At 39.2% G+C, this 27,411-nt stretch overlaps 1 protein-coding gene across 1 annotated transcript; it reads right to left on the bottom strand.

Moving 5' to 3' along the window:
• CNGA1 (cyclic nucleotide gated channel subunit alpha 1) lies at positions 1 to 27,326 on the bottom strand. The gene is made up of 9 exons (XM_024573674.3): positions 27,108 to 27,326; positions 9,413 to 9,533; positions 8,561 to 8,677; positions 7,531 to 7,593; positions 5,589 to 5,630; positions 5,399 to 5,512; positions 3,806 to 3,913; positions 2,944 to 3,050; positions 1 to 1,642 (listed from the first exon to the last, which is right to left on the bottom strand). The coding sequence occupies exons 2-9, from the start codon at positions 9,517 to 9,519 to the stop codon at positions 228 to 230; spliced, it is 2,073 nt and encodes a 690-aa protein (XP_024429442.2). The 5' UTR covers positions 9,520 to 9,533; positions 27,108 to 27,326; the 3' UTR covers positions 1 to 227.
• Positions 27,327 to 27,411: the final 85 nt, after the last annotated feature.

Raw genomic sequence — 27,411 nt, 5'->3', positions numbered from 1 at the left:
TGACAGGTTAATCAGTTTGTATCTTTGCACATTATCCACTGTGGAAAATCCTAAGATATGATGATTCTTTAATCATAGTACCTCGCAAGCAAGCATGTGGGCCTTGTGCCCTATACCAAAGCACATATTCTTCATGGAAAAATTCCTCAGCTGACTCTTCCTCTTGTTCCAATGCAATCACACCATGGAAAGGATCATGAGGCGCATCCTTGCTAGTAGCCAGCTTTTCAGTCCTGTGTTGAGTCTGTGGGCCCACTTTCAACTCCAGATCCTTCAATGGCTGAAAACTCTGTTTCAGTAAGTGGTTTCAGAAATTTCTCAACCTTGGTTAGTCTTTGCTTCAGTTTCTGCTGCATGGACTCATATTCAGCGAGGATCCGAGCAAACCTTGTTTGCAGGAGGTCTACTGACCCTTCCATTCGAGTGACCTTCTCTTCAAGATCTTTAGGATCCCTTCCAGCATTTGCAATATTTATATCCAGCAGACCGTCTTTCATCAAGATTTGCTTCCCTTTCTCTTCTAGCATACTTTTGGCATCTGGGTACTCAGTGAGAGCTTCCATGAGGTCATCCTTTGAGAGACAGAACAGATCTGAGTAGCCAATGCTTTTAATATTGGCCGTTCTTCGATTGCCAGCTTTGCTGCCTTTAATGTTAAGGATGCTGATCTCACCAAAGTAGCTGCCGTCACTCAATACCACAAACTGAGTGACTCCATCATCGGCCACCACGGCAAGTTTGCCTTCCTTGATGATGTACATCTCTCGTCCAATATCACCTTTCTTACAAATGTAATCTCCAGGACTGTAGACTTGGGGTTGTAATTTCAAGACCAACTCCACCAACAGACCTGCTTCACAGTCAGCAAAAATGCGCACCTTTTTCAATGTGTCTAAGTGAACACTGATGGCAATCTCTGCTCTTAGTTTATCAGGTAGATACTTCAAGACTTCTCTCTCGTCGACTGTTTTTTTGTTGGTCCACAGATAGTCAAACCATTTGATAACTCTCTTTTCCATATCTTTGCTTACATTTCGAAAATGCATATATTGCTTGATGGCATCAATTCTTGCTTGAAATTCTGCTCTGGCTGCATTCATGTTGGAAATCATTGAACCTATGTTACCAACAATGGTAGCAAAAATTAATACTCCAATTAGGAAATCAACCACTACAAAGACATACTCAGAATCCCTTACAGGAGGTGGTGTTTCACCAATAGTGGTCAAAGTCAGTGTAGACCAATAAAGGCTGTATACATATTTCCTAGCCAAACGGCCAAATTCAGGATCATTAATATCAGGATAGACCCATGTATCATTTCCAAATCCAATAGCTTTGGAAATTGAGTAGTACACACACGCGTTCCAGTGGATAATGATAACGATGTACATAACAAGGTTGGAAATCCTGAAGATGTTTGGGTAGTTTGTCCTTGTTTCTGTTCTCTGGAAGAACTCAAACATTCGAGAGATCCTTAATAGTCTGTTTAACCTAATTTCTGGGTAGTTCCACCCCAGCTTAAAATATAGCAGGTCAGTTGGTACCACGGATAGAACATCAAGTTTAAATTGCAAGTTTGATTTATATTTCTCTATAAGTTTAAGCTTTTCCTTCACCAGCAGGCCTTGTTCTAGGTAACCTAAAACAGAAAAGAAAATCAATGTCATGTTTTTTCTTTTATGCTATTGTGAAATTTTTTTAAGTAACATTCAATGAACTTCATTGAGCTCAGAACAAAAAGTTATGTTCAATAAATATGCTTTTAATAATGTAATAGGATATGAGTACCAATCAACATATACCTATGGAAATATTATTTTACAGAAATAAAAAGTCAAACTTTGTAAGTGCAGAAGTGAGAAATTATATACACTGTAGATACACAAATCTCTCTAGATCCAGTGTCTCCATCCAGGCAAAGCCATTGCTTTTATGAACAATGTTCTTGGAAAGTTTCTTGAACACCTGAGCGCTGTGCTTTTACTTCACGCTACTCTTTTGACAGAACCCCAACCCCACCCTCGAAACTTGGGTACCTGCCCTGCTATCTAACAATTATGCATATTTTTGTTTGCTCCTTCAATGGGAAGCATAACTGTCCTTGGTGGCAACATTTGCATATCTCCTTCTTGCCTACTGCCTCACCCCCATGCTTCTTTAAACACATGGGATCTTCCCTTCTCCTACACTGCTACCATGGCCTTAGTGCATTAAACCCAGAATTTCAGCACTCTGATGCATTTCACTAGGAAAACAACTTGGTCCTCCTCCTTGACTATCAGAGCTGCAAATCAGACACACCAGCTGACACATTGCCTTGGTGTGCTGAAATTTAGAGAATACCCCTACTTTACATAACAATTCTTAAAAGCCATGCTCTGTGTTCATTGGATACATTTTCATGGAGACAGCAGTGTAGAAACAATGAGCTTATATCTACTTAACAAAAATAATTCAAGTAGGGAGTCATTAGATCCCACCCCCTGGTCAATAATTCCTCACCATGGACCACAAAGTTGAGTTAAGGATGTGTGTTCTGTTTCTTACAAAATTTCCAATATGGCTCTGATGGGTACAATGACATTTCCCCCCACGACTCTTCAATCTCCCTGTTAGGTAGCGATTTCCCTTTCCCCATAGGACTGACACACTCTTCCTGCTCTCTCTATTCCTTTCGCCTGGAATAAACCCAATGAACAGGGTAACAGAGGAAAGCTACCAATCACATCCAATCACAGCCTAGAAATGTCCTTCTGAATCAGTTGGAGGGACCTAAGCCTGTGTGTGGGAATAGGATACCCTCACTCTCAACTGTGCTTTTTCCTCTACAACACGTGTATGTGAGTTTATGTTGAAGATTGCCTTAATTAGAAAATTTCAAATTGTATTACAGAGATAAAAGCATGAAATTGAAAAATATCCCAAGCTGAACATATTTACCTGTCCTTGTCCGGACAAACATATCGAGAAGATAGACCACATCTGACAAGTAATCAAAAGCGAGCCAATATTCTAGGTAATCAGACTGCAGTTCATCAAAACATGCTCTGTAAAAGAAAAACTTGCATAACTAAAATAAAATGGGGCCCAATATAAGTATTAAAAGTTCTCTTTGTATAATTTTATCCCAGTGAGAAGTGTAAGTCTAGGAGGGTCCTTAGAGTCCATTGAATCCACCTTGGCTTTCCCAAATCTTTTCCCAAATAGGAGAAGTTGGGTTAGTTTTCTCACACTTCTGAATTCCAACATTCTTTCAATTATACTAGTCAGCTTTATGAAAACATCACATAAGAAAAAATGGTCTGGAGCTAAAGTCAAATACATTGGGTCTTATACAATAAACAGGTTCATATTGACTGTCGGTACCCAAAATGCTTCAGGAAATTATGCTTGTTCCTGGATGGCTGAGCTGTTTACTGTCTAAAAGACAAGGAACCATGGACATCATTTGGGAAACAAACCTTGCTCTAAAAACAATGTACATCCTTAATCTTTTTCTACGCTCGGCAACATTTTTTTCATGTAGGAAAACAAAATTTCCCCCAAAGTTCTATTAAATGATTGAGCGATCAAAAGTTTAAAAGTATCACCTTCATCCCTCCATCCTTGTATTGGATTTCCAAGCACGTTGGGAATGAAAGTACCTACTCCTTATCTTAGAAAAACATGTTGAGAATAATGTAACTCTTTACAACCTGCGGTGGAGAAAAGAGGTATGTCCTGAAGAGCTCTAGACCAAACTGTTAATTCAGTTAACTTGGAAACTAGAAGTGGGCTGAGATCCACAAAAATGTATAGACACCTTGCAATAATCATAGTCCAGTTGTACATGACGGGTAAGGTGATACAAAACAGCCAGTTGTAGTACGTGTTTCCTGAGGGATCAATAACCACGACTTCTTTCTTCTCTCTAGCAGCAATTGGAAACAAAGGGGAAAGTTACCAAGAAACAAGAACATTCTTATTTCACCTGTCATATATGGTTATGCCCATCACCCACGATTAATTAAATAGAACGAAGCTGGAGAAGCTCACTCTGTAGTGGGAAGATTAGCTTGGCATCCGTGCACTAGTCATAAGAAACTAGTTAGTGAACGGTGGGCAGAGAGTTAAATTACTAGTCTTACATTAAACCTTATACCAGACTTTTATTAAAGCCCTTGTTTTACTGCTATGCCGCAGACACTTCTACCACTTCAGCCACAAAGAAAGAATTATGGCATGGATTAGGTCAATCTCTGGACATTCCACAGAACTCTCTGGTAGGGTATAGGCGATGGCAGAATGCTGGCTTTGCCATGCCCCCTACCAGGGAACAAAACGACCAGGAACTACACTGTGAGGAGGGGACTTGTGGCTACTTTCTAATCTGTGTGGGAAGAAGAATATAACACAATCTAATAAAACTGCTTGTTCATAAGTACATACCAAGGATTCAGAGAGGCAAGAGTGGGCAAGAGGAAGGAAGAAAATATATGGTGAAATAAAAATTTTTAATTTTTTCTAGTATTAAGTGTATATATTTAAGGATTTTTTTTCTCTTTGTACAAACTTCAACAACTTTCTAACAGGCACAAATGATTGAACCGTCTGATAAAAGAGTTTTAAGTAAGTTTAGAAAACAAATTTCTGTTTAATAAAAAGTAAAAAGGGAGCTTTGCAACTATCATTCAGCCTTACCATTGTGAAATGCTAACTCTCAAGTGTTTGTTTTAAAAAGGATCTTTCAGCCCTGGCTGGTGTGGCTCAATGGATTGAGTGCTGGCCTGTGAACCAAAGAGTGGCCAGTTTGATTCCCGCTCAGGGCACATGCCTGGGTTGCAGGCCAGATCCCCAGTAGGGGCACATGAGAAGCAACCGTACATTGATGTTTTTCTCCCTCTCTTTCTCCTTCCCTTGCCCTCTCTCTAAAAAGAAATAAATAAAATCTTTAGGAAAAAAAAAAGGATCTTTCAAATGGCTGGTGTTTCGTCTCTTGAAATTAGGCATGGCTTTTGCAACGAGACTTCTTTACTTCAGAATATTGGCCATACAGTATTTATTATGCAAAAATGTTAATGAAATTAAACTTATATTTCAATTTTTTAAATTGATGGTAAGACCCTAGAAATGCAGTTCTCCTTGGACTCTAAATATCTCCCACTGGTAAGTTCATCTTTATCAGTGCTTAGGAAAGAAAATTAATGATAACAGTGAAAATTCTTGATGAGATAACTTAAGAATAATGCTTCCATTGTTAATTTTAAGAAAATTTAAAAATTTTAGTCTACATTTAATACCAATTTATTTAATCTTTATGCAGGATCTCTTCACTATAAAGTTTTGGGAAATTATCCCTGTATCCAAAACCCATCACAAACAAATTCCTAATTTCAATGAGAGTAAAGGAACGTACTCTTCTTTCTTTTCTTTGTCTTTCTTTTCCTTTTTCTTTTTCTTCTCTTTGTCTTTTTCTTTCTTCTTTTTCTTCTCTGGGTCCTTTTTATTTTCATTGTTATCATCTAACTTGCTGAAAAAATGTGATATCTAGTTAGTATTAAACTACAAAAACATTATGGGAAGAAAAATGTGGAAGTCTAGCTTACCTTTTCTTTTCTTTTTTCTTTTTCTTTTTTTCTTTTGGCTCTCTAGAGAAGAAACAATATCTCTGTAACATAAGCAAATCACATTCTGACTTCCATTCTTATTTACATTTCTCTCCACTGAGCAAGAATTCTCAGCTTAGTACTCAAAGACCTGCCTCTGTGCTTAGAAGCCAGAAATCTGGTCTCCTAATGGAGAGTTCTACAAAACAAGTACATGCATCTGGATAACAAAGCAAACAAAAATTCCTGGGTAGGTGAATGCAGAAAACTGAAGAAAGTAGAGGTGGTTAAAGGCATAAACTCAAGGAGACAAAGTTAAGGAACAACAGCGTCTAAAAGAATGCTCTTGCAAAGTTTCAACGTATATTTAAAATTATTTAGCCCTGGCCATGCAAATCCGTTAGCTGGAGTGTCATCCCACTACGCCAAGGTCGCGGGTTCCATCTCTGGTCAGGTCACATACGGGAAACAACCAGTGAATGAACAACAAATGAATGTTTCTCTCTCTCTCTGCCCCCTCCACACTTCCTCTCTCTCTAAAATCAATTAAAAATTATTATTAAAATCATTTAAAATAGAAGTTTCTTGATATTACTTATATTTACCCTTGAATAAGAGCTTTGAGAATTTCAAGAAAATGCCGTCTATTTTCTGTAGAGGGTTCATCCTGCCTGAAGCAATTTTTTTTATGAGTTGTCAGAAAGCTCTGTGGTAACAGTGGAATCCTATTTCTTAGAATTATTCACTGAATTTGAGACCATTTTTTTCCATATACAATTTCTTCTTAAGTGAGGATATGTGATTAGAGGCCTCTTTCTATGACTGATTTTCTCAATTAGCAGAAGAATGGGTTCTGGAGTCAGACAGACAGACCTAAGGTCTCTGGAGGCTGCCATTGTTGGCTAGAATGTCTTGGTAAGATTTATTACTCAGACATGAAAGGACAAGCAACTCGCTATCACTAGGACCATCAGAGAAGGTTGGTAAAGGGAGGGAGGCCTAAACCTAGGCTTCAAAGTATGAGCAAGAGTTGGAAAAGTTGAGAAGAAAAAGGACGATGTTAAAGGGGAAGAGGATTTTTCGTTGCAAGTGCACAAATAAATCTCATCTGGGTACAAATGACCCAGAAGAAGTGGAAAGCTACTAGGGAGGAGAAATAGGAGATAAAATTGACAGGCGAAGTGGGGCTTGGCATCTAAAGTCATCCAGTACAAACAGGAACAAAATATAAAGTTGGAAAAGGGAGAATTTATCACTATCAGATCATGCTGGTGTGTCACAGGATTTAACGCCCTAGCATCGATCCTGGGAAACGGTGCCCACGCACTCACTGCTCCGATGGCTCTTGGATGCTCCGAAAAGGCGAGGGCCCACACTAAGTGAGATAGAAATTACAAAATGCCATGTCAGGTGGTAGACGAAGGTATCAGAATGACTCAAACAGTGGTATGTTAAAGTGGACATTTGATCCAATTGATCCACCAATTGATCATGTTCCCTAAAAAGGCTCAGAGAATGAAAAAAGCGGTAAGAAACGTGCTGGTGGGAGGGGCACCAGCCTCACCACGAAGCTCAGTGGTACCGTCTTCTGTAGGCTGGAGCTGGTAACAGGCGGTGCTGCTACAGACCTGGGTTCCCCGTAAGCAACAGGGGTGCCAGGATTTAGAAATACCAGAAACCAGTGGCAGTGCGTACCCTTCAAAGAGAGATGGGTCCCCTAATTGTAATCTGCAGCATTCAAATACATACATACTATTTTTAATACGGATAGCTACATTTTTCAGTTCATAAACCAACAGCAAAATAACATCATCATTGCCATTGTATTAGATAGAGTTTGCCTAGGAAATATCTGCTCTATGACAGGTTCAGATATATCCCTACATTTTTAGTGGTTTTCTTTATAAACAAAGCTTTTGTTTTCTGTTGTAAATGTACTTACTGCTCCTTATTGCTGCTGTTGTTAACATTGAAAAGTGCAATGACACCAGGCAGGTACTGCTCCCTAGGAAATGAAAAGATGCGGTGAAATCATAGTAGTCATAATGTCCATGGTAAGCACACAGTCTTAAAGAAAAAATTCTTTTCAGTTTCTACTTATTACTGGTGATTGTCTAGGCAATTTTTGAAAATATGGAGCCTCCATGAAGCACGAGTTACCAAGTAACAGGCCAAGAAACAGAGGATTAGTACACGCCTATTGACCTGTGCTCACACCAAGAAGTGACATCCTTCCTGGTCTCCAGTGAGCCTGCTGAACGCCGCTAACTCCCGCAAGATACCTAATTCTTAGACTTAGGAAGATAGGACGGGGAAGAAAGGCAAATGAAACTAGTGAAAAAGCTGGAGGTGGTCAGTGAAAAGAGAAATAGGAGAGAAGGAAAACAAAGGAGGGAGAAAAAGCAAAAAAAAAAGAGTATGTTCCCTAAGATGGGACCCCCTGACTCCCACAAACACCACACTGCTCCCACACCCTCGGAGTCACGTGCGTGAAGTTTCCGTAACTGCTTATTCCTTACACAGGACATTAAGCTTTTCTTTTCTGGCTACTCACTCCAGTGCTCTACCTCTCTGAAAGGAGGGTCAAATGGGATACAGCATTTTAAAGAATGACAGCCCCCCTTCTCACATACAACTGCTTCAGGACCTGGAGGAAGGATCTGGAAGGAGGAGAAAATCAGAGAGGACTGGGGTGTGAGGTTTCTTAAGACACAGCACATGTCTCAGAGAAAATGCTCAGCAAGAGGATTAGTGACTGAGAGGCCCCTGGACTTGAATAATCATCAGGCAGTAGCAGTTTCCCAAGAAAAGAAAAGGGTCAGGAACAGAAGTAACAAGTTCCTCCTAAGATCCTGCATAGAGACGCAGGAGCAGGAGCATTTGCCAAGCCCACTAAGTGAAAGGAGAAGATCTTGTTTTCATCTAAACAGTGGTTTAAAAGCCAGCATGGAGGGACAGATCATACTGCTCACCTCTGTGATGGTCCACCCCTCCTGCGTGAATTATTTCCGAAGGAATCCCTCGCACAGGGGGTTTCACTCTCGGAGTCTTCAAATACAGAGGCGCTGCCATCATCGTCGGAAAAGGAACTGCAGTCCATAGGGAGGGACAATGAATTAGATCAGTGTTCTAAACCATAGTGAAGGAACCCGAGTTCCCATTAGGGGGACTGTGGCCTCATCCCTTCTCCTGCCCTCTCAAACTAACACACACAACTTTCAGTTAGAGTGAAGTGAGAGCTGTACAGAATATATAGAGTTATAGGCACAATTCAGTGAGATACATGTAATTAAGAAAACACTTCCTAGGTCTTCCACAACTCCCTTGTTTGATTGACGCTAATATTTACCAAATGGAAAGTGTGCTATCTGTGTTTTAGGTCATATCTTACAGTTGTATGTCCAACCTGTAAAAACATTCTGTCCATTAAAAATATATTCAACCATATGTATACACATTCTCTTCATTTATAGGGTAACTGCTTTAAATTACACTTTTAAAACATGCTAGAATTTCACATTCTGTATTTTTTTTCACATTTATCTATGGAAACATTATCCCTTTAGAATTGAAATGTCCCATGTGGAAAGGTCTTGTCAGTGACTAAGGAAATATTTGGCAGAGGAGCTTCTAAAAAATGGACACGATAATATATATTTATTTGTTATACAGGTTATGCTGTTTCAAACTCTAAGTAAATTTACTACATTAAATAAATTACAAAGTTCAAGGGTACAAATTAAAAGTTAAATGGAAACTAAGCCTAGTTCAATTTAATAAATGTGGCTGGTATTTAAAATGCATAGAAAAATGCATAGAGTTACCTGCAGGCTCCATTTTCCATCCTCCTTATTTCCTTTTCCATGCGTGGGACAATCACATTGGGAATGTTTATGAAGGAGTGCTGCGTGTTGATAATATTTTTCTTCATGGTTAGTTTAACATCTGGGGAGAGACAAAGCTTATTAGGAGGAAGACTTTTAAATATATTTACATATATAATAAAAAGTTTCACTCTACCGCTTTTCTAAGGCTATAGTAATAATCCTATTTCCAGTTACATGTGGGGATTATTCTTTAATAGAATACAAACATGGCCTAAATCCCTAAGTACCACTTGCCAGTGTTTAATGTCTTTTTTTTAAATTCAAGAATATAGCAGAGGGATAGAACTGTTTGGTTTTTTTTCTTTTTAATTTAGGATTTACCCAGTTTTGATGTACTCAGGCAATGTGGGTTTTGGACAAAACTACAGGGATTCACATATACATCAAACAGTTAGCAACAATAGACAGTAATAAATTAAAATGCAAAATGGGTGTAATCAGCTGTGAATGTCTATAAGCATTTAGAAAAAAAGGGTCTTGAATGGTATTCACTTTGGAGTAAATAAGGATGCAACTGATCCACATTTTTAACAAGTCCTCTAAGTTATTGTGATACATACAACCTCAGCAACATATTTTGGGAAACACTAGCCTAAACTCTCATCTGAGTACTTACTTACTTTTGAACATCAGGTGGAATGAGCTGGGCCAGACATCGATTCACTTTCCAGCTCCTTCCAGCATGTACCACCCTATTATTGCCTTCCACTGCATTGCCTCCACCGGCCCACTTCAACTACTCTCAGTGGGTAATTTCTGTCCATAGTCCTCAGAAGGACCCTCTCCCCAATTCTGAAGGTACCCACCTTGAGAATGCCAGAAACCATGACAAATATGCTGTTCCCTGCTGCTCCTCTGGCTGCCACGCAGGGGTCTGGGCTGCAGAGTGGAGAATCTTCCTCCTCCCAACCCCTTGCTTCCCGTGATCACCTGAGCCTGGAGAGGCCTTCATTTTCCATGAGCCACCACTTAAAAGAACATACCTATCTCCACAAAAGCCAGCACATGTGATATACCCTTTGAGGGATTCCCTGGAAAACTCTAGGAAGACTTTTAAGGTGATAAACTAGGGGTCCTATAGGTACAGGTGGGCAGGAACAGGAATTCTATGTACTGTTAATCATATGCAAATTTATTTGGATCCAAAGACTCTGAGGGCCCAGGGACTTTTAGGTTAGAGAATCATATACATTCAAGCAGGGCTACATTTTCAAGGTATACACAAATGGACCAGCTGTTTATAGCCAGCATCCCTTTTGATGGTAAATGTCCAACAACTGTAAAATTTGCTAATGTTTTTAATAACACCCTTACTCCCTAATTTTATTTTTTAAATAGTTTATTGGTATATGCTTTAGTGCCTCCATTAGTTTAGGAGTTCTTGGAATTCAGGACAATTTCTGAAGTTCTTTTTTCATCCCCCTTGATGTCTATTTTGATGCTATAAAATTAGCATGTGCTTAGTACCTAGTTCACTTAGTTACTAAACCAGTCCATCAGTGACATATTTATTTTAGAAAGTTTTCCATTTATTACATGTTTTTAAAATGAGAATAGTGTTTTCTAATTAAACAGAAAATTTATAATTCATATAATAATTTCTTAATACTTGGGCTATGCTATGAAAACAGATTATTCCTAAGGGACAACATGGTGTTCTGTCTTCAATTCCCTTACAGGGCCACACTGTTTCGCACCTCTGCGCCTTTGCCCATGCACTCCCTCTACCTGGGAAGTCCATCTCCCTGGTGTCTTAAGAAGAGCACTACCCATTGTTTAAGGCCAAGCCAAGGTCAACTCGGCACTGACTCCCCACTCTCAACAGAGCTAATCACTTCCTTCCCTTCTCTGCCACCACATTTTGTACATATTTCAGTTCTTTTGCTCTATGGTAAATTGTTGTACACATGTCTTTATAATGAGGCTGTGACCTTTGAGAGTGGAGACCTTTGTAACCATGCAGAATGCCTGCATATAATAGGTACTTAGTAAATGCTTAAGTGAACAAGTCTTTTTTTTCAAAAACTTAAAATTATGCTCACATGAATTTTCATTAGAAGCTATGAAAATTCACTGAATTCACAATGATTTTGAAAAGATTCTTAGCATAGTAGACATGGTGGATTGGCACACAGCATCCATTCTTCTCTCCTAGTGTGCCTTCATGGTTTGCAAAACTGGAACAGCTAAAAATCCACATTTCCCAAGCTCCTTTGAAGCTTAGACTCTGTGTGCCACTTAGGTGTGGTCAATCAAATTCACTTTTATGAACTTTGGAGGGTGGAAATGAGGTGAAGACAATAGTTCTTCCACCTTTACTCTGGCTGCCAGCAAGAACAGCCAGGGAGACATTGGGTTCCTGGGGAATCCACCCCATCACTAGTTTTCTGAGAGCTTGTGCTGGTACGAATCTAGCAGGAACCGAGTGGCTCTTGACGTAATAATTGCAGTGGAAGTGGCTTCCTGTTCCCTGGATCACACTTAATATGGCACATTCTGGAACAGAGTTCCAGTGGGGGATTTCTCACTACCCATCTTCCAGATTGTGAGAGAGGAAGAAATTTCCAGGCAGGCCAGTTCTGGGATGCTGTTCTGAGGTATACCTGGGGCAGGGGGTGGTTAGTCTAGGAAGGCCTATTGCTTTAGCCCTTTCAATGACTGTGGTAGTTCATAGAATTAAAGCTCTCTATTTAAAGGGCCAGTGTACAGTTTGGTTTTTGCAAATAAACAGAATCTTTTCCTGATTCTCGATAAGTGGGGTCCTATGGAACATCAAAATGGTTGTCAAAATGAGAGAAAGGAGTGGAGGAAAAGGACAGAGGGAAATGTAAAAAGAGAGAAAGAAAAATGGAAAGAGGGAGAGAGAGAGAATGGGGAGGAAAAGCAAAAAGCAGAGAACATTCCCAAACTGCTGCTGTTCTAGTTGTTCGGAAAAAATATAGGAGGGATATTAATGGTCAAACCATATTCTTTGACTTGTCTCCCATGGTTCTCTTACACAGGACTATTTTATGGTGGCATAATGGACCGCCTTTGATTTCTGCTGGCATCTGAAGATCTACATTATAATAAATTCTGGAAATCATTGTAATTTTTTACATTAGTCTAACCTTTCAAGACAATGAGAGTATTGTCTCCTTAAATATGTTCATGGGTCTTTTATTGAAGTGAGCAAAATCACCATTATGTGCATCCCATATTTACAGGCACTAGAAGGAATTTGAAGAAAGGTAAGCTTAACAATGATGCCCTTTGCTGTTTTAGGGATTTCCCACCAAATATAGAACCAAGCAATATAAGGAGCACAGAGGCTTCTAAAACTCCAGGAACCTTAATTCACGTTAGCCATTTCTGTGCTTCGCAAACATTGGACAGTGTGTCAGACAGTTGTGTTTGTGTTTTTTTATATATCTTTGTTTAACAATACATTTGCTCCTGCTGTTCCCTTGATATAAAATTATTGACCTTTTGTTTTCCCAGGAAAAATCTTATTTGTTTTTCAAAAAATCAGTTTTGAAGACTTTGAAGACTACTTGGACACAAAAATTCAACACACTCTCTTGTTTGTGTCCGTAGTTCTCTACCTCTTCACACTCACACAGGTACTGACGTGTCCAGCTACTTTACCAGCCTGTGAGCTCTTTGGGAAAGTTCATCCAGGAGCAGTCGAACCCAAACCGGACACATAGTAAAGCTTTGCAGAATTACACTGGAGTCAGTGCTGCATCAAGTCCTAACTGTGTACCATAAACATAATTCATTATTATAATGACTTCAATCTTTCAATGAAACATAAGTAATAAAGTAGGAGCTACAAAATAAATTTATTTTTATTACAAAAATAAAATACCTTGCTATGACACAATTATCTTGATTGCTTACAAGAATTTAAGAACATAAGGAAGAAAATGTTATGTGATCCATGGAGAAAGGCATGAAGCATGGAGATTCGGGAAGAGGGAGGAGAAATAGGAAGAGAGGTGCAAATTACTAGGAAGAGAGTTAGAGCTAATTACAAGTGCTGACTCCAGACAGCTTGAGCTGCCTCCTCACAAAACTGTCCTGCGTAATCAGAAGCCAAGGAAATATCAAAATGTAAGGAAAATAGAAATGAATAATAACAATTAATGGTTCATATTCATCTAGGAGTCTTTGTCCCACCAAGAAATTGTCATTTCTTGTGACAATTGAAACTGCATGTTTCACTTTGGGAACTTGCAAATATTGCAGCCTTAGCCCTGGCTGGTGTGGCTTAGTGGACTGAGTGCCTCAGGCCTGTGAATGGCCTGTGAAAAGGTCACCAGTTCAATTCCCATTCTGAGCACATGCCTGGGTTTTGGGTCAGGTCCCCAGTAAGGAGCACACAAGAGACAACCACACATTGATGTTTCTGTCCCTCTCTTCCTTCTTCCTTTCCCCCTCTCTAAAAATCGATAAATAAAATCTTCTTTAAAAAAAAGAAAAGAAAGTATTGCAGCCTTAGTGTGCAAATAAAGTAAATCCTAGTTTTAAAAAGAAAAACAAAACGATCTCAACACCTGCCTCACACCACCACAAAAACTAATTCAAGGTGGACTACTAAGAAAAACTTATTCATGACACTTGTTAAAGATGGTAAGACAGACATTATTCAGGGGGGACTACTACAGTGGGTTTTTTTTAACAGGGGAGAGAGATTGGGCTCAACTTTGAATACAACAAGGACAGGTAGGCATTTACAGCCAGGAGGCAGGCAGGGTGGGAGGGGGTGTCAATGGATGGAAATTGATTACTAAGAGAAAACATCAAGGCTAAAGCAATTCTTGCTAGACTGACTCAAAGGGAAGAATTCTCACCAAAGGCAGGCCAGGGTGAGGTGAGTGATAAGAGTGGGGAATTAGGAATTTAATTAGATATTAAGGCTGATCAGAATAAGTTTGGAGGTTTTTCACTAAACTGATTTAGCAGGAATCTTGCTGAGCCTGGAATGAGTGAATCAAGTACAGAACCTAGGTTTGGGGCCTAATCAGAAAGAGGACTCAGAGGATCCTTACTCAAGTTTGGTCTAAGGAGGGGTCATCAGGACCATGGAGCTAAACATCAAAGTTAACATTATAAAGCTTCTAGAAGAAATCATAGGAGGATAACTTCATGACCTTGCATTAGCCATGATTTCTTAGTGAGAACACAAAAAAGGCACTAAACCTAAAAGAAAATTTCAATGAATTGGATATCATCAAAATTTTAAATTTTTGCTCATTAAAAGACAGAAAATAAAATGTAAAGGCAAGCCACAGAGAATGTTCACAAGCAAATTCACAGTATATTTATATGAAAAATGTATATCCATAAAATATGAAGGATTTGTACATATCAACAATAAAAAGAAAAACAGGCAATAAAAATATGGACAAAAGACTTGAACAAGTCCTTCCTTAAAGGAGATATAAAAATAGCCAGTAAGAACATAAAAATATGTCTAACATCATTAGTCGTCAGATACATAGAAAATAAACACAGTGAAATATCATTTCTCACACAGTACAATGGCTAAAATTTATGACTGACAATATCAAATGTCTTTCACATCTCTGGTGGAAGGAAAATGGTACAACCATTTCCTGTGTAGAACACTACACAGGAAAAATGGTTTGGGACCCACCAAAGGAATTAAAATAAATATTTGTAATTGTCAATCACCTCTTCTTCAATTTCTGAGATTATCTTTTCTTTGTTTCAAAATTAGTGGATATTTTAATACTGTTAGATTATGTCAAATATATAATAACAGGTATTTTTTTAATTCTAGGGGAGTTTTTAAAAAGAAAAGGAAAAATTATTTTCAGCTAAATAATTAGAGGAGGTTCCCGAGGAAGATGTCATGAGACAGAAGCATGGTCTATAATCAGGCCCCAGTCAGGAAAAGGGCCAGATCAGATGGTTCAATAGTGAGAACTTGATACAGAAAATTAATGACAAAAGTGCTGGAAAGCCTAAACAGGGTAATTAGAAAACCCAGGGACGAGCAATAACAGGGCAAAGCTACCATCCCTAAAGCAGGAGACAGAGAGAAAAAGGTAGTTTATTGGACCCTAAGCCAAGGGCAGCTCAGCAAAAATGAGAGGGCGAGGCTGCCTGTGGTGATGGACCCACTGTGGGAGAGGCCGCCAGAAGCAAAGCATGAGTTGGAGAAATGACCTGACTTCACATCTCCTCCACGAGCACTTCCCAGTGGCTGAACCTAAAACAAAGCCAGTGGGCAATGGAGCCTGGGAAACATAGACTGCAGGGAGAGTGGACAAGGATCTAAGAGCAAACAGAAGATGAGGGACACGTGCGGGTAGGGTTTTCCAAATGGCAATGGGCAAGAGAAAAGGCCTTTCATTCTGGGTAAAAGGGGAGTCGTGAGAAAAGCCATGCTGGCGGAACAGGAAGCCTGTCCAGAGAATAGAGACTTGTCTGCTGTAACTGCTGGGCACGGAGAAGCCATGGGAAACATGGAACAGTATGAGGATTTTGTCAAAATAGATTCTCATTCTTCATTCCACAGGAAATAGTCATCGAAGATTTTAAGGCATGAGAATGATATTATCCCTATGTATTTTGGGAAGATTAATCTGGTAGCAGGGTACATGGTAAATTGGATTAGGTGCATTATAAATTCTTGTTGTGGAATCTCAGCTTGTCCCTTAATACTACTCATCAATTCTCTTCCTATAACCAAAGAAGCTGCTCCACGCCCCATTCCATTAGTTTAGAGCCTTACTTCCAAACCCACCCCCAAGAGACATCCCCTGCTTTACTAAACTCTAGCCACATTGGCCCATTCATGGATAAAAACTGCTAGAGGAATGAGCCAAGTCTATCTACCAGCCAGCACCCATGGTACCTAGGGAAGGGGTGTGCACAGAGCAGGCACACAGAGAATGGCTGAGGAATTGACTTGGTGTCTGGGAAAAGGGTCTGAGGCTGTCAGAACACTAAATTATGACCAAAAAACTGCTTAGTGACAATAGTCCTCCCATCCCTTTCTCCTCGCTTCCATTCTCCCCTCCCTCCCACCAAAAATATTTATTCAACACCTACTAGCAGCAGGAAGTGTGCTAAGTGCTATTGGTTCAGAGATGAATAAAGTGTATGATACATACTTTGAAGAAATGCATATTATAGTTAACAAAACAGATAATATATTTATAGACAAGTGACATTTAATAGACAATTTAGATAAGTAACATTTTTCAGGTTATCTTTAGGATCCCAACAGAAAACAAAGGCACACTCAAAATGGTGTTAATTCCATAACAGGTTTATTTCCAAATGGACTATTTACAAAGGTGTTACTCTAAGGGATCCACAAAGCATAGTGCAGTAACCTGGGGCTAGTAGCAGATAAACAGTTACTACTGCTAAGCTCCAAACACAAGCAGAGGGAATGCTTACCAACCAGCTCTGGAAGGAGAGGGAGCTATGCAGAGTAACCGCCCATGAGGCAGTGACTTACCACTGAAGGACACCACCCGGACACTCTACCCTGACCTCATGTCTCCCTATCCCCCCCCCCCCCCCCCCCCGCCCCAGTCTCCTGCTGGGATTCTACACCGGATGACCTCAGAGAGCTTGTGGCCCCCAGAAGCTGGGAAACAGGCTTGGGACAGACTCTTCCTAGTGCCTTCAGAAGGAGCATGGCCCTACCAATGCCTTGATTTGGTACTTCTGGCTTCTAGAACTGAAACAATAAATTTCTGTTGTTTTAAGCCACCAAGTTTGTTACAGTTAGTTTGCTAGGAAGCAATTAGAGGGTAGAAAGGGAGCCAGGGGTCAAAAGCTAATATCAAGCACATAGAAGTAGGTCAGTGCCAAGGGTTGCTGTGAGAGCTAAGAGGAGATGAACCTAATCCTCAGCAGGGGTATCAAAACATAGCTTCCTAAAAAGGCAAGGCAAAGAGCAGACATCTGTCAAGCATATTACAGTGTGGACCAGGATTCCAGATAGAAGCAGTAGCAAGCACAAAACAAAACGTGAGAGAGCACGGTGCCTCCGGGTAAACACAGCAGATCAAATCGTGGAGTAAATGACAAGAAAAGAGGTGGAGAGGAAGGCAGGGTTAATTCACGGCATGCATTGAGTGCTCTGCTGTCCTTAACAGGATGAAGAGTCGCTGAAGGAGTGTGAGTGAGAAAACTCCCAGTTTCCCACCTGGATGAGAATTTCGGGAAGGTGCAGCAAGTATGCAATAGCCACTGCAGGCTATAGGAGGGATCCGGGGTAGGAATTTGTGGAAGGATTGCAGGCGATCCCTGGAGCCCCAACTGATGCAACAGTGCCTGGGGTGTTGTGATTTTTCTCACTGAGTGCAGTAATTCAGGTGGGAAGGAGCCACGAAGGCAGATACCTGGAATAACTCAAGATTGGGATCAGTGGCTGAAGTGGAAGGACAAGAGGGCAGAGGAGATAAGGAGATTCCTCTAAATGACACATGACTTGTCTTAGGCTGAAGGGAGAAGCAAGGGATGCTGGGAAGGGAAAATATATTAGAAAATTGTAGGTCAAGGGGATAGATATCTCGATAAGGTTGTAGAATGGGGCTAGTGGAAAAAGAGAGTATGAGCTAGAGGCGGTTGTGGTTAGGAAATGAGGGGCTGTACTGAAGGCTATGATCGTGGAGGTAAGGCAGCTCTGAGTAAAGGACTCAAGTGACCACAGATGAGAAGAGGAAGAAGGTCTCAGGAGGTGTAAAAGACAAGAACCCGTGAAGCTGGGGACTCAGAAATATGATGTCCCAGGTGCATCATATTTCATAGCCATGGAGGTTGCTCAGAATCATGGTGAGACTCAGTAGGGAAGGGACATCTGTACAGTAGGTGCCTAAGTATTTGAGGAATGTGGAGTTGCGACAAAGAGGTCAGTAGATGCCCCAGACAAAAATTACAAAGACAAGTTTTAGTGGAAAAAAACAAGGGTGTGGTGAAGATTTAGAAGTGGCATTTGGGAGACAGGAAAATGTCAGTCTCTTCCTAAGCAGATCAAAGGTTTCTAGTCTGTGTATCATCAGAATTTGTCCAAATTCTAACCAGTTCCTCAGACTTAAAGGGAAACATTTCTGATCATTTCTTCGAAAATGCCTCTGAGAAGTGTTAATGACTCCTTCACACCCTGCATCAGTCAACCTCTTTCAGCCTCTGTACTTTCTGACCACAGGGACAGAGAGAGACAGAGAGAGAAGAAAGAGATGTTTATTGAGTGCCTGCTACAGCTCAGGCATTATTTAGTTTGGCACATTTAATTATGTTCTCCATTTCGCAGGAGAGGACAGGACGCGCAGAGAGGTTAAATGATTTGCTCCAGGTCCTGCAACTGTTCTTGCAGCGCTGGGATGTAAAAACAGGCTGCAAAGCCCAAGCTCCTTCCATGCAGCTCAGAAAAGGCATGATATGGGAGTTCAGTCACCAATTGCCCCAAGCGACATTTGTCTGCCCCCGATTCATTCCTATCAGTGTGGTCTTCTCCATGAAAATATGTCTTTTGGATTCAGCCAAGTATTTACAATGCAGTGACATAAATTCAGAAAGCTTGTCTAAAAATATTGACTAAGTAAAGGGGTAGCCTTGGGGGTTTTAACTTTCAAAGATATCCTTTAGGATCTCCAAGCCACTCCAAAATAATACACTTTTTTAAAAAGTAGACTTAATAAATAAATGTATCTTTGAAATAAGTTCCTAGCCCCCACTTCTCACCAGAGGGCTACTCCTAAGCCCCAACTATGTGGAAATTCTGAATCCACTACCAGCCTTAGAAAAAATACCAGAAAGGATTTTTCCATAATTTCACTAGACTGCACTCCTTAAAGAAAGGAACAGTTTTTGTTTTGTTCTTCACTCCTATTTCCTTAGCATTTAGAACTGTGCTTAGAACCTAGCAAGTGCCCGGTGATGTTTGCAGAAAGAATGAATGAGTAAATGAATACATGATGACTGGACAGAGTAGGGGTGAAAGTGATGAGGGAAGGAATCCCACTCATGTTTGCTTTGCTTCTACTCCAAACTCCTTATGAAAGTCTTCTGCCCCATCTCCTCTGCTTGTCACTTTCTCCAAACTCATAAGATCCTGGTGCAGCAAGTCAGGGCTATAAGGACACTCAGATCTGATGATCCTGTGGCCACTACAAAGGCGGCAAGGTTATGGATCTCGCTTCTTCATTAATCAGTAATAAGTTCTGAACCACCGAAGCTCCTAAGCTCCAGCACTTTTTTCCACTGCATCTTTCCTCTGTTGTAGTAGTGCCACATATTCTATAGAAATTAGTAATATATACCCTGGTCAGGTAGCTCAGTTGGTTAGAGCATCGTTCCGATACACCAAGGGTGTGGGTTTGATCCCCTGTCAGGGCACGTACAAGAATCAACCAATAAATGCATAAATAAGTGGAACAACAAATAAATGTTTCTCTCTCTCTCCTTTCCTCTCTTTCTACAGTCAATAAATACATTTTTTTTAAAAAAGAAGAAACTAGTGGTATATACATCCCCAAATTCAGCATCTTGCACTTTTGAGGAAGAGTAGGACCCCCTCCTGCTTATGCCCATTTTCTGCCATAAAGTTCAACTTTCACTTCTATGCAAAAGTGTTCCAATCCCACATGCCCAGCCCTGGTCACCTTCCTTAGCTCCTGTACTGCATTTCACTCATTAACTCATTCCAAACGTTTTGAAAACCTCAAATGGGCCAAGCTCCTTTCAGTTAATTTCTGAAGCATCCCCTTCAGAGCCCTCTGTCCAAGTGTCTGGAAATGGACTTTCACTGCTTTCCCTGTCAAACCAGCTCTCCTTCCTGACTTTCCTGTTTCCGTTTGCAGAACCACTGTGCTTTCACTAACTTGAATTCACTTAGAACTTGGAGTCAGTTGTCTTCCCCTCTTTCCTCCCCACTCACTCACTCTATCACTCCTGCGTGTTCCATCTCACGGTTGCTCTTTAAACTCCATCTTTTTCATCCTGATTATCACTAGGATTTGTCAGGTGCTTGTTACCTCTTCTTTGACTAAGTCTGTACACTGGTTTATTCTTCCCCAGTGAAGTACTTCTGGATAAATTTGAAGACTGAATGGAGGGATTCCATGTGTAAGGCCGACAGTACTTAGATTATAAAATATCATCTTTAAACAAAGAGAGCTACATATTGTGCAGCTCAGAGCATGCACGCCACTTAATTATATGAAGGTGATCAAAGATGATTCAGCATGAACAAGGATACTTGTACATTGGTGCTTTCGGGAGTGGAATTCTGTGTGAATGTCACAAAAGATGGCTATAAATTATGTATTTGTTATTTATACACTGTTTGCTATATTGATGTTAATAAATAAAATATGTATCTTCTTAAAATATACGATGTTCTATTGCAAAATTTTTCTTAAAAAGGTGTTCTAGTCTGCCGAAGCAAATGCAGTGAAATGCAGGCCTCAAAAAGTGTACAGAACCATATGCACTAAACTGTAGTCACTAGTTACCTCTAGAGAGTAGATCTCCATATTGTTTGGACTTTATAGAATATAAAATTAATAAAAGGATAAATATTAAAATACTTTCTCGAAAGATTATTATTTACCAAATTATAGAAATGTTCATGGTGTAATGTTAAGCAAAAAAAGCAGATTGTTAAGCAATATTTATAGTATCACCTCATTTTATTAAAAATTGTGTAAAATTTTTATATAAAAAAGATAAGCACTTTAATGTTAACTATGCGAAGATTTTAGTGGTGGCATAAGTAATTTTGCTTTCTCTGTGTTCTGTCTTTTCTCCTAATTTTTTTTTTAATAAGGAAAAAAGGTGGTATTTTTACATGGGATTTTGTTTAGCAGCAAAAATAATTTGTGTCAGCACTTTTAAGCTTTAAAATAGGGTTTTACCATCCTTTCCCAATCTCAGTAGTCAATTGCAGAGCTTAGATCGTCTCTTAATATTTAACGATGCTCCCAGAGTTGTGCAACCACCCACAACCGGCTTTGCTGGCTCTGCAACAAAGAGGTAGCCAGTGACCGAAAACAGTCATGTTCTGCTTGGCAAAGACTTGGGCTTTAGCCTCAGCATTTCACAAATTGCCAGTGGGACTTTAGCAGAGATCTTTCTGACCTTCAGTTTCCTCTTTGTAAAGTAGAGATGGCAATATATTCCCTGCCTACTTTAATGATTCTCTACATGGACCCAATGAGAAAATGTATGTAAAGCAGAACTGTAGGCTGTGAAGAGTTATACAAAAGCAGGTTGATGATATTAGTATATAATCTCCAAGCTCACAGAGACATAACCATCAACTTTCTTATGGAGCTAAAATGATTACACTAATCTTTCTTTAGTCCTCCCTCCCCGCTTGAACTCTAACTTTGAGAAGTCAAATTTGTCAAGGCAACTCTTTAACAATTATCTTTATAGGATCATATGCAAGCTGTAATTCCCACGAAAATGAAAACAGAGCTGATGCAACACTACCGCTATGCATGCCCACAGCAAACACAGGACCTGTCGGGCTCGTTATGTCAATCCTTATCAACGCACGGAGAAACACAATACTCTCTCAGGAAGAAACTGCTTCACCACTGTGTCATATTGGCATTGTCACTACCACCACCTTCCCAATGCACAGAAAGGTTACAAAGTGCTACCACAAGATAAAATCTCAGTTCATCAAATCCAATTAACACAACCATCAAATAACCAAATACATTTTCTAGTACTCCTTTTGTTTTAGCTAAAACATGCACAAGAAAACTCAATAAAATCAGAGTGGTTTAAATGCCAGAATGTGTAAGCATCATGAAAGCAAAATATGTTGTGTTCACTACTACATTCCCAGTAACAAAAGCTAGAAATATTTTTCAAGTAAATTTAAAGAATTGATTATAACTATAAAATCACATATATGATGACCCTGGAGCATCACAAGAGCCTACATCATGAAAAAAGAAGTATTTTTTTTTAAATTAAGATGTTATAGTAATCAAGGGTAAGAAAAAGACATTCACAATGGTTTGGAGGCCTTAATGTGTTACCATTCCCACTTTCTTCACTGAATCAGAAAGTATTCAGAATTCTAAAACTTGACCATAAAATTTAATAACTGATTAACTGAAGATTTCCTCACCTTTTATGTCAGGGTGCCTTATCCTGTCTGTTTCATGAATTCCTCAGGGAATGCATGTTGATGAGAGTTGTTTTTGGAAAGTCAGACTTAGGGTTCCATCTTCCATAAACTCTACTGTGACTTCACCGTACATATAGACTATATATTTATAAAGATTTTTAATTTATTTTTAGAGAGAGGGGCAGGGTAGGAGACAGAGAGGAAGAGAAACATCACTGTGTGAGAGAGAAACAGTTGCCTCTCATACCACCCCAACCGGGGACCTGGCCTGCAACCCAGGCACTACCCTGACTGGGAAATGAACCAGCGACCTTACAGTTCGCAGGCCAGTGCTCAATCCACTGAGCTACACCAGCCAGTGCCGTATTGACTATATTTTTAAATGGTTCCTTTGGCCTAAGCCACAGGTGACAAACACAAGGCCTGTGGGCAGAATCCGGCCCTCCACCTTGTTTTATCTGGCCCTGCACCTTGTTTCTACCTGGTGGCAGCTCCGAGCTCCTTGCCCCTAGTTAAGGAGTAGGTACATTTATACCGTCCTAAAATTGCATGTAGCCCTTTGAAGGCAACTATGAGGCTGATGTAGCCCCAGTGAGAATGAGTTTGACACTCCTGACCTAAGCATTAACTTCCCTGTACTACATCTCTGTTTGCATGTGAATGTCCCACTTTACCAGTAGTGTCTGAGATTCTTAAAGGCAGAGACCTTTCCTTTTCTTTTTATATCCCCTGGGACAAAGCAAATACAAACTATCAATGGGAATAATAAAGGAGAGTAAATACATAAAAAGGCAAATAAGTACTAAGAACCCACCACTTGAGGTTCATAACATTCTAATTACACAGAGATGTCAGTCACAAGGAGTATTTGAAATTCAGGATAACTTTTTCCTTGCTTTTCTTACAAATTAATACCTTATACCCAAAAGGAACACATTGAAAGTACTGATAATTTTACTTGCAAACAATTTTCAGATAACATAATCCAATTCATACTTAATTCACATTTTTGCTTCTTGATGTTTGTTGAGCAAGCGCTGTGTAAACAGTAACTCCACGCAGCCTGCTGAGGTGTGAAGCAAAGAAAGAGAAAGGGTCGAATGTTGATTAAGACAAGCTTTGAACCCTAGGGAAGTAAGTAAGAGAACCCTGAAAGTAATAAAAATATGACAATTTTGTGTAATCATTTTTATGTGACAATCTTGTTCCACATAAAGGGGTGAGAGATTCACAAAAGCTTTCCAAAGCAGAGAATATGAAACTGGATTTTGAAGGATGAGTAGGAGTTTGCCAGGCAGTAGAGGAAAAGAGCATTCTTGGCAGAGGAAACAGCAAGTGAAAAGGGTAAAGAACGAAGAAAAGAGTTACTATTTCCCATGGCTGGAATGAGGATGCCCGGGTGCTCGTGGTTCCCCATCAGCATTCACACAATGTGAAGCAGTTATCATCAGTAAATTCACCCATTATAAAATGGGTCATTTTATAATGATTCTTTCATATCAGTGTCTTTCCCACCAGACTTGAGAGCAGGTACAAATGGGCTCTGATTTTTATGTGTCCGGCACCTTACATAATGCCTGCCTCATAATAAAGAGCAAAAAAATTGTTTGGTTTACTTTCGTTATTTATTTTATTGCACAAGCACTACCATCAAAAAAATAAGTATCTATACTCCATTATTTAATGACTGCATTTAAATAACTATTCTTGTGACAGTACAATGTATACATTTATTATTCCCAGTAATAGAATAATTTTGTCAAGTTCCCAAGAAATCATGGGTTTTAAAAGAGATTTTAATAATTTTACAAATTAATTTTGTGAGAATCAATATGCTTAATATATTAAAAATTTTTTAATCACAGACAAGGGTTGTCTCTTCATTTATTGATGGCCTTTAAAAACCTACTTTGTATGTCTTTATAATTTTCATTAAATCTGCTATGCACATAACTTATTAAATGTATTCTATGTGTTCAATATTTTATTGTAAATAAGATCTGTTTTTATTTTATTGTTTAGTTATTACTGGTTTATAGGAGAGCTATTAATTCATATATTTATTTCCTAGCCTACTATCTTATCAAACTTACTAGTTTTAGTAGTTATAATTTGGGGTTTTAGGGGTATCCACTTTTATTATCCACAGGTAATGATAATTTTATCTCTTCAAAAATCTATGCTTCAGTTCTTTTTCTTGTCTTTTTAAAAAATTTTTATTGTTATTCAATTACAGTTGTATGCCTTTTCTCCCTATCCCTCCACCCCACCCCAGCCAAACCCCCTCCCTCCCCCACCTCCACACTCCCCCTTGATTTTGTCCATGTGTCCTTTATAGCAGTTCCTGTAATCCCCTGTCCTCACTGTCCCCTCCCCACTCCCCCCTGCCCATTGTTAGATTGTTCTTAACTTCAATGTCTCTGGTTATATTTTGTTTGCTTTTTTCTTGTGTTGATTATGTTCCAGTTAAAGGTGAGATCATATGGTATTTGTCCCTCACCCCCTGGCTTATTTCACTTAGCATAATGCTCTCCAGTTCCATCCATGCTGTTGCAAAGGGTATAAGCTCCTTCTTTCTCTCTGCTGCGTAGAATTCCATTGTGTAAATGTACCATAGTTTTTGGATCCACTCATTTGCTGATGGGCACTTAGGTTGCTTCCAGTACTTGGCTATTGTAAGTTGTGCTGCTATGAACATTGGGGTGCATAGGTTCTTTTGGATTGGTGTTTCAGTGTTCTTAGGGTATAATCCCAGCAGTGGAATTGCTGGGTCAAAAGGCAGTTCCATGTTTAGTTTTCTGAGGAAATTCCATAGTGTTTTCCACAGTGGCCTCACCAGTCTGCATTCCCACCAACAGTGCACTAGGGTTCCCTTTTCTCAGCATCCTCTCCAACATTTGTTTGTGGATTTGTTTATGTTGGCCACTCTGACTGGTGTGAGATGGTACCTCATTGTGGTTTTGATTTGCATCTCTCTGATGGCTAGTGATGCTGAGCATCTTTTCATATGTCTCTTGGCCCTCTGTATGTCTTCCTTGGTTTCTTGTCTTATTATATTGGTAGAAGTTATAGAACAATGTTCAATAACAGCTACCAGCATGCCTTGTCTTGTTTCAGTCACTAGCATTTCTCCAATTTTTGCCCACTGATTTCAGATAAATTTTCTTTATTATATTAAGGAAGTTTTCTTTTATTACTAATTGCTTATTTTACCAAGAATAGGTGTTAAATTTTATCAGTTACCTTTTAATCAGCTAAAGCCACATGAATTGTTAAAGCTGAGTTGATTTATACTTTGGAACATTTGTATATTTGAGAACCATTAAGTGTAATTATAAGCATTTGTCTGACACTATAAAGTACCTATATAAGCAAAACCTTGGCACAATAGTTTTCAGCTGATGAGAAAGTACATTATATATCTCCTTTGAGGAGGTATAGAAAAGTACAAGTTGTGGAACGTGCCGCAGCCAAAATTTAAAATACGGCAGCCAGGTTCCCACAAGCTCTTACCCAAGGTGATGGTGCTGGTGTTACGTGGATTTATTCCTTTGACCTATTCACGGGGACACAGGAGGAAATAAAGCAAGGTTGCTGGCTAAGACAGTGCCTGGCATACAGTAGGTACTTAATAAATATTTGATAAATAAATTAATAACTAAGAAACACTGAAGGTACACTGCCTGTTTTTAGAGGTAGTTCTTAGACTCTTTCCATTTTGCCTATAATTTTTATTCAATTTAATTTTTACTCCTTAATTTAAATTTAGATGTTCTGTCTGCAGAAAATAATCTATCTTTTTAGTTTTTTGTACACATCAACTTCACAGGTTAAAAATTACCTCCATAAAAAAATAGAAACACCTGCAATCGCTTTTTGCGGTTACCTTCAATTAAAGAGCTATTTGACATTGTCTTTCTCTCCCCACACTTTTCTTCTTCCATTTCTAATGGGCAGGGTCCTTAATTTAAAATTCATATTCATCTCTAACTTTATTTGCTGTGTGGCCATAGAATATAGCCTGTATATATATATATTTTTTTGCCTTATTGAGATTATTGTTGTGTTTAATATTTATAAGTATCCCAAGAATAGAGGAAAGAGGGTATAGAATTTGATGGTGCTCTATCTTCATACACTTCAAAGAAGAAGCAGGCCCGTATATGACACTTCCTTTTGGGAAAGACATACCTGCCAAAGTTATTATCTCTGACTTCTAAAAATGAACTTAAAATTTGCAAAAACAGGTAGTATTTACCATGTTGTGATATTCAGAATCATATTGATGGGCCTTGTTTATTGTTATGTTAAACTAAAATTATATTTTAGCAGAGTATTCATCTGTCAAAAATAGAGAGAAGTCAAGAAAAATACAATCATCAGCTGTAACTAGAAAGCATGTAACATGGAAAATGAAGCAAATGCATCAGCTTTTTTTGATTTACTTTAGCAAATCAAAACAAAGGTGTAAGCATATGTGAAATACTGCTATAATGACTACTGGACTCTTACCTGTGGTTGCTTAGGCAATGCATCTGTGTCTTCCAGAAATGCAAGTCAGTGGTGTGTCCAAAATAAACAGGAAGATAGTGCAAATCTTGACATAGTCAAAATCCAGATCTTATTTTTAAATAATAAATATACTGATCTTTTTCCTCTGTTTAAACATGCACAGATGGCTAGTTTTCATAATCATCCCCAGGGTAAGAAACAATCCTGTGGCACCAGCAAGGGAGGGTTTTCATGAGTCAGTACTGGATTTAGGGATTTATGTATGTATGACAATAACAGGGACCAAAGCACCATTATCCTTTGC

The sequence above is a fragment of the Desmodus rotundus genome, chromosome 4 (genome assembly GCF_022682495.2).
Source record: "Desmodus rotundus isolate HL8 chromosome 4, HLdesRot8A.1, whole genome shotgun sequence".
Taxonomy (NCBI): Eukaryota; Metazoa; Chordata; class Mammalia; order Chiroptera; family Phyllostomidae; genus Desmodus; species Desmodus rotundus.
The sequence above is the reverse complement of the archived record's forward strand: the minus strand, read 5'-3'. Positions and strand labels throughout refer to the sequence as shown.

Coding starts and splice junctions, on each gene's coding strand:
- CNGA1 (XM_024573674.3), bottom strand. CDS start 9,519: ATGAAGAAAAATATTATCAACACGCAGCACTCCTTCATAAACATTCCC. Junction 7,594..8,560: donor AGGGGTGGACCATCACAGAG/GTGAGCAGTATG, acceptor TTCATTTCCTAG/GGAGCAGTACCTGCCTGGTG. Junction 1,643..2,943: donor GTTTGTCCGGACAAGGACAG/GTAAATATGTTC, acceptor TTTCTGTTTTAG/GTTACCTAGAACAAGGCCTG.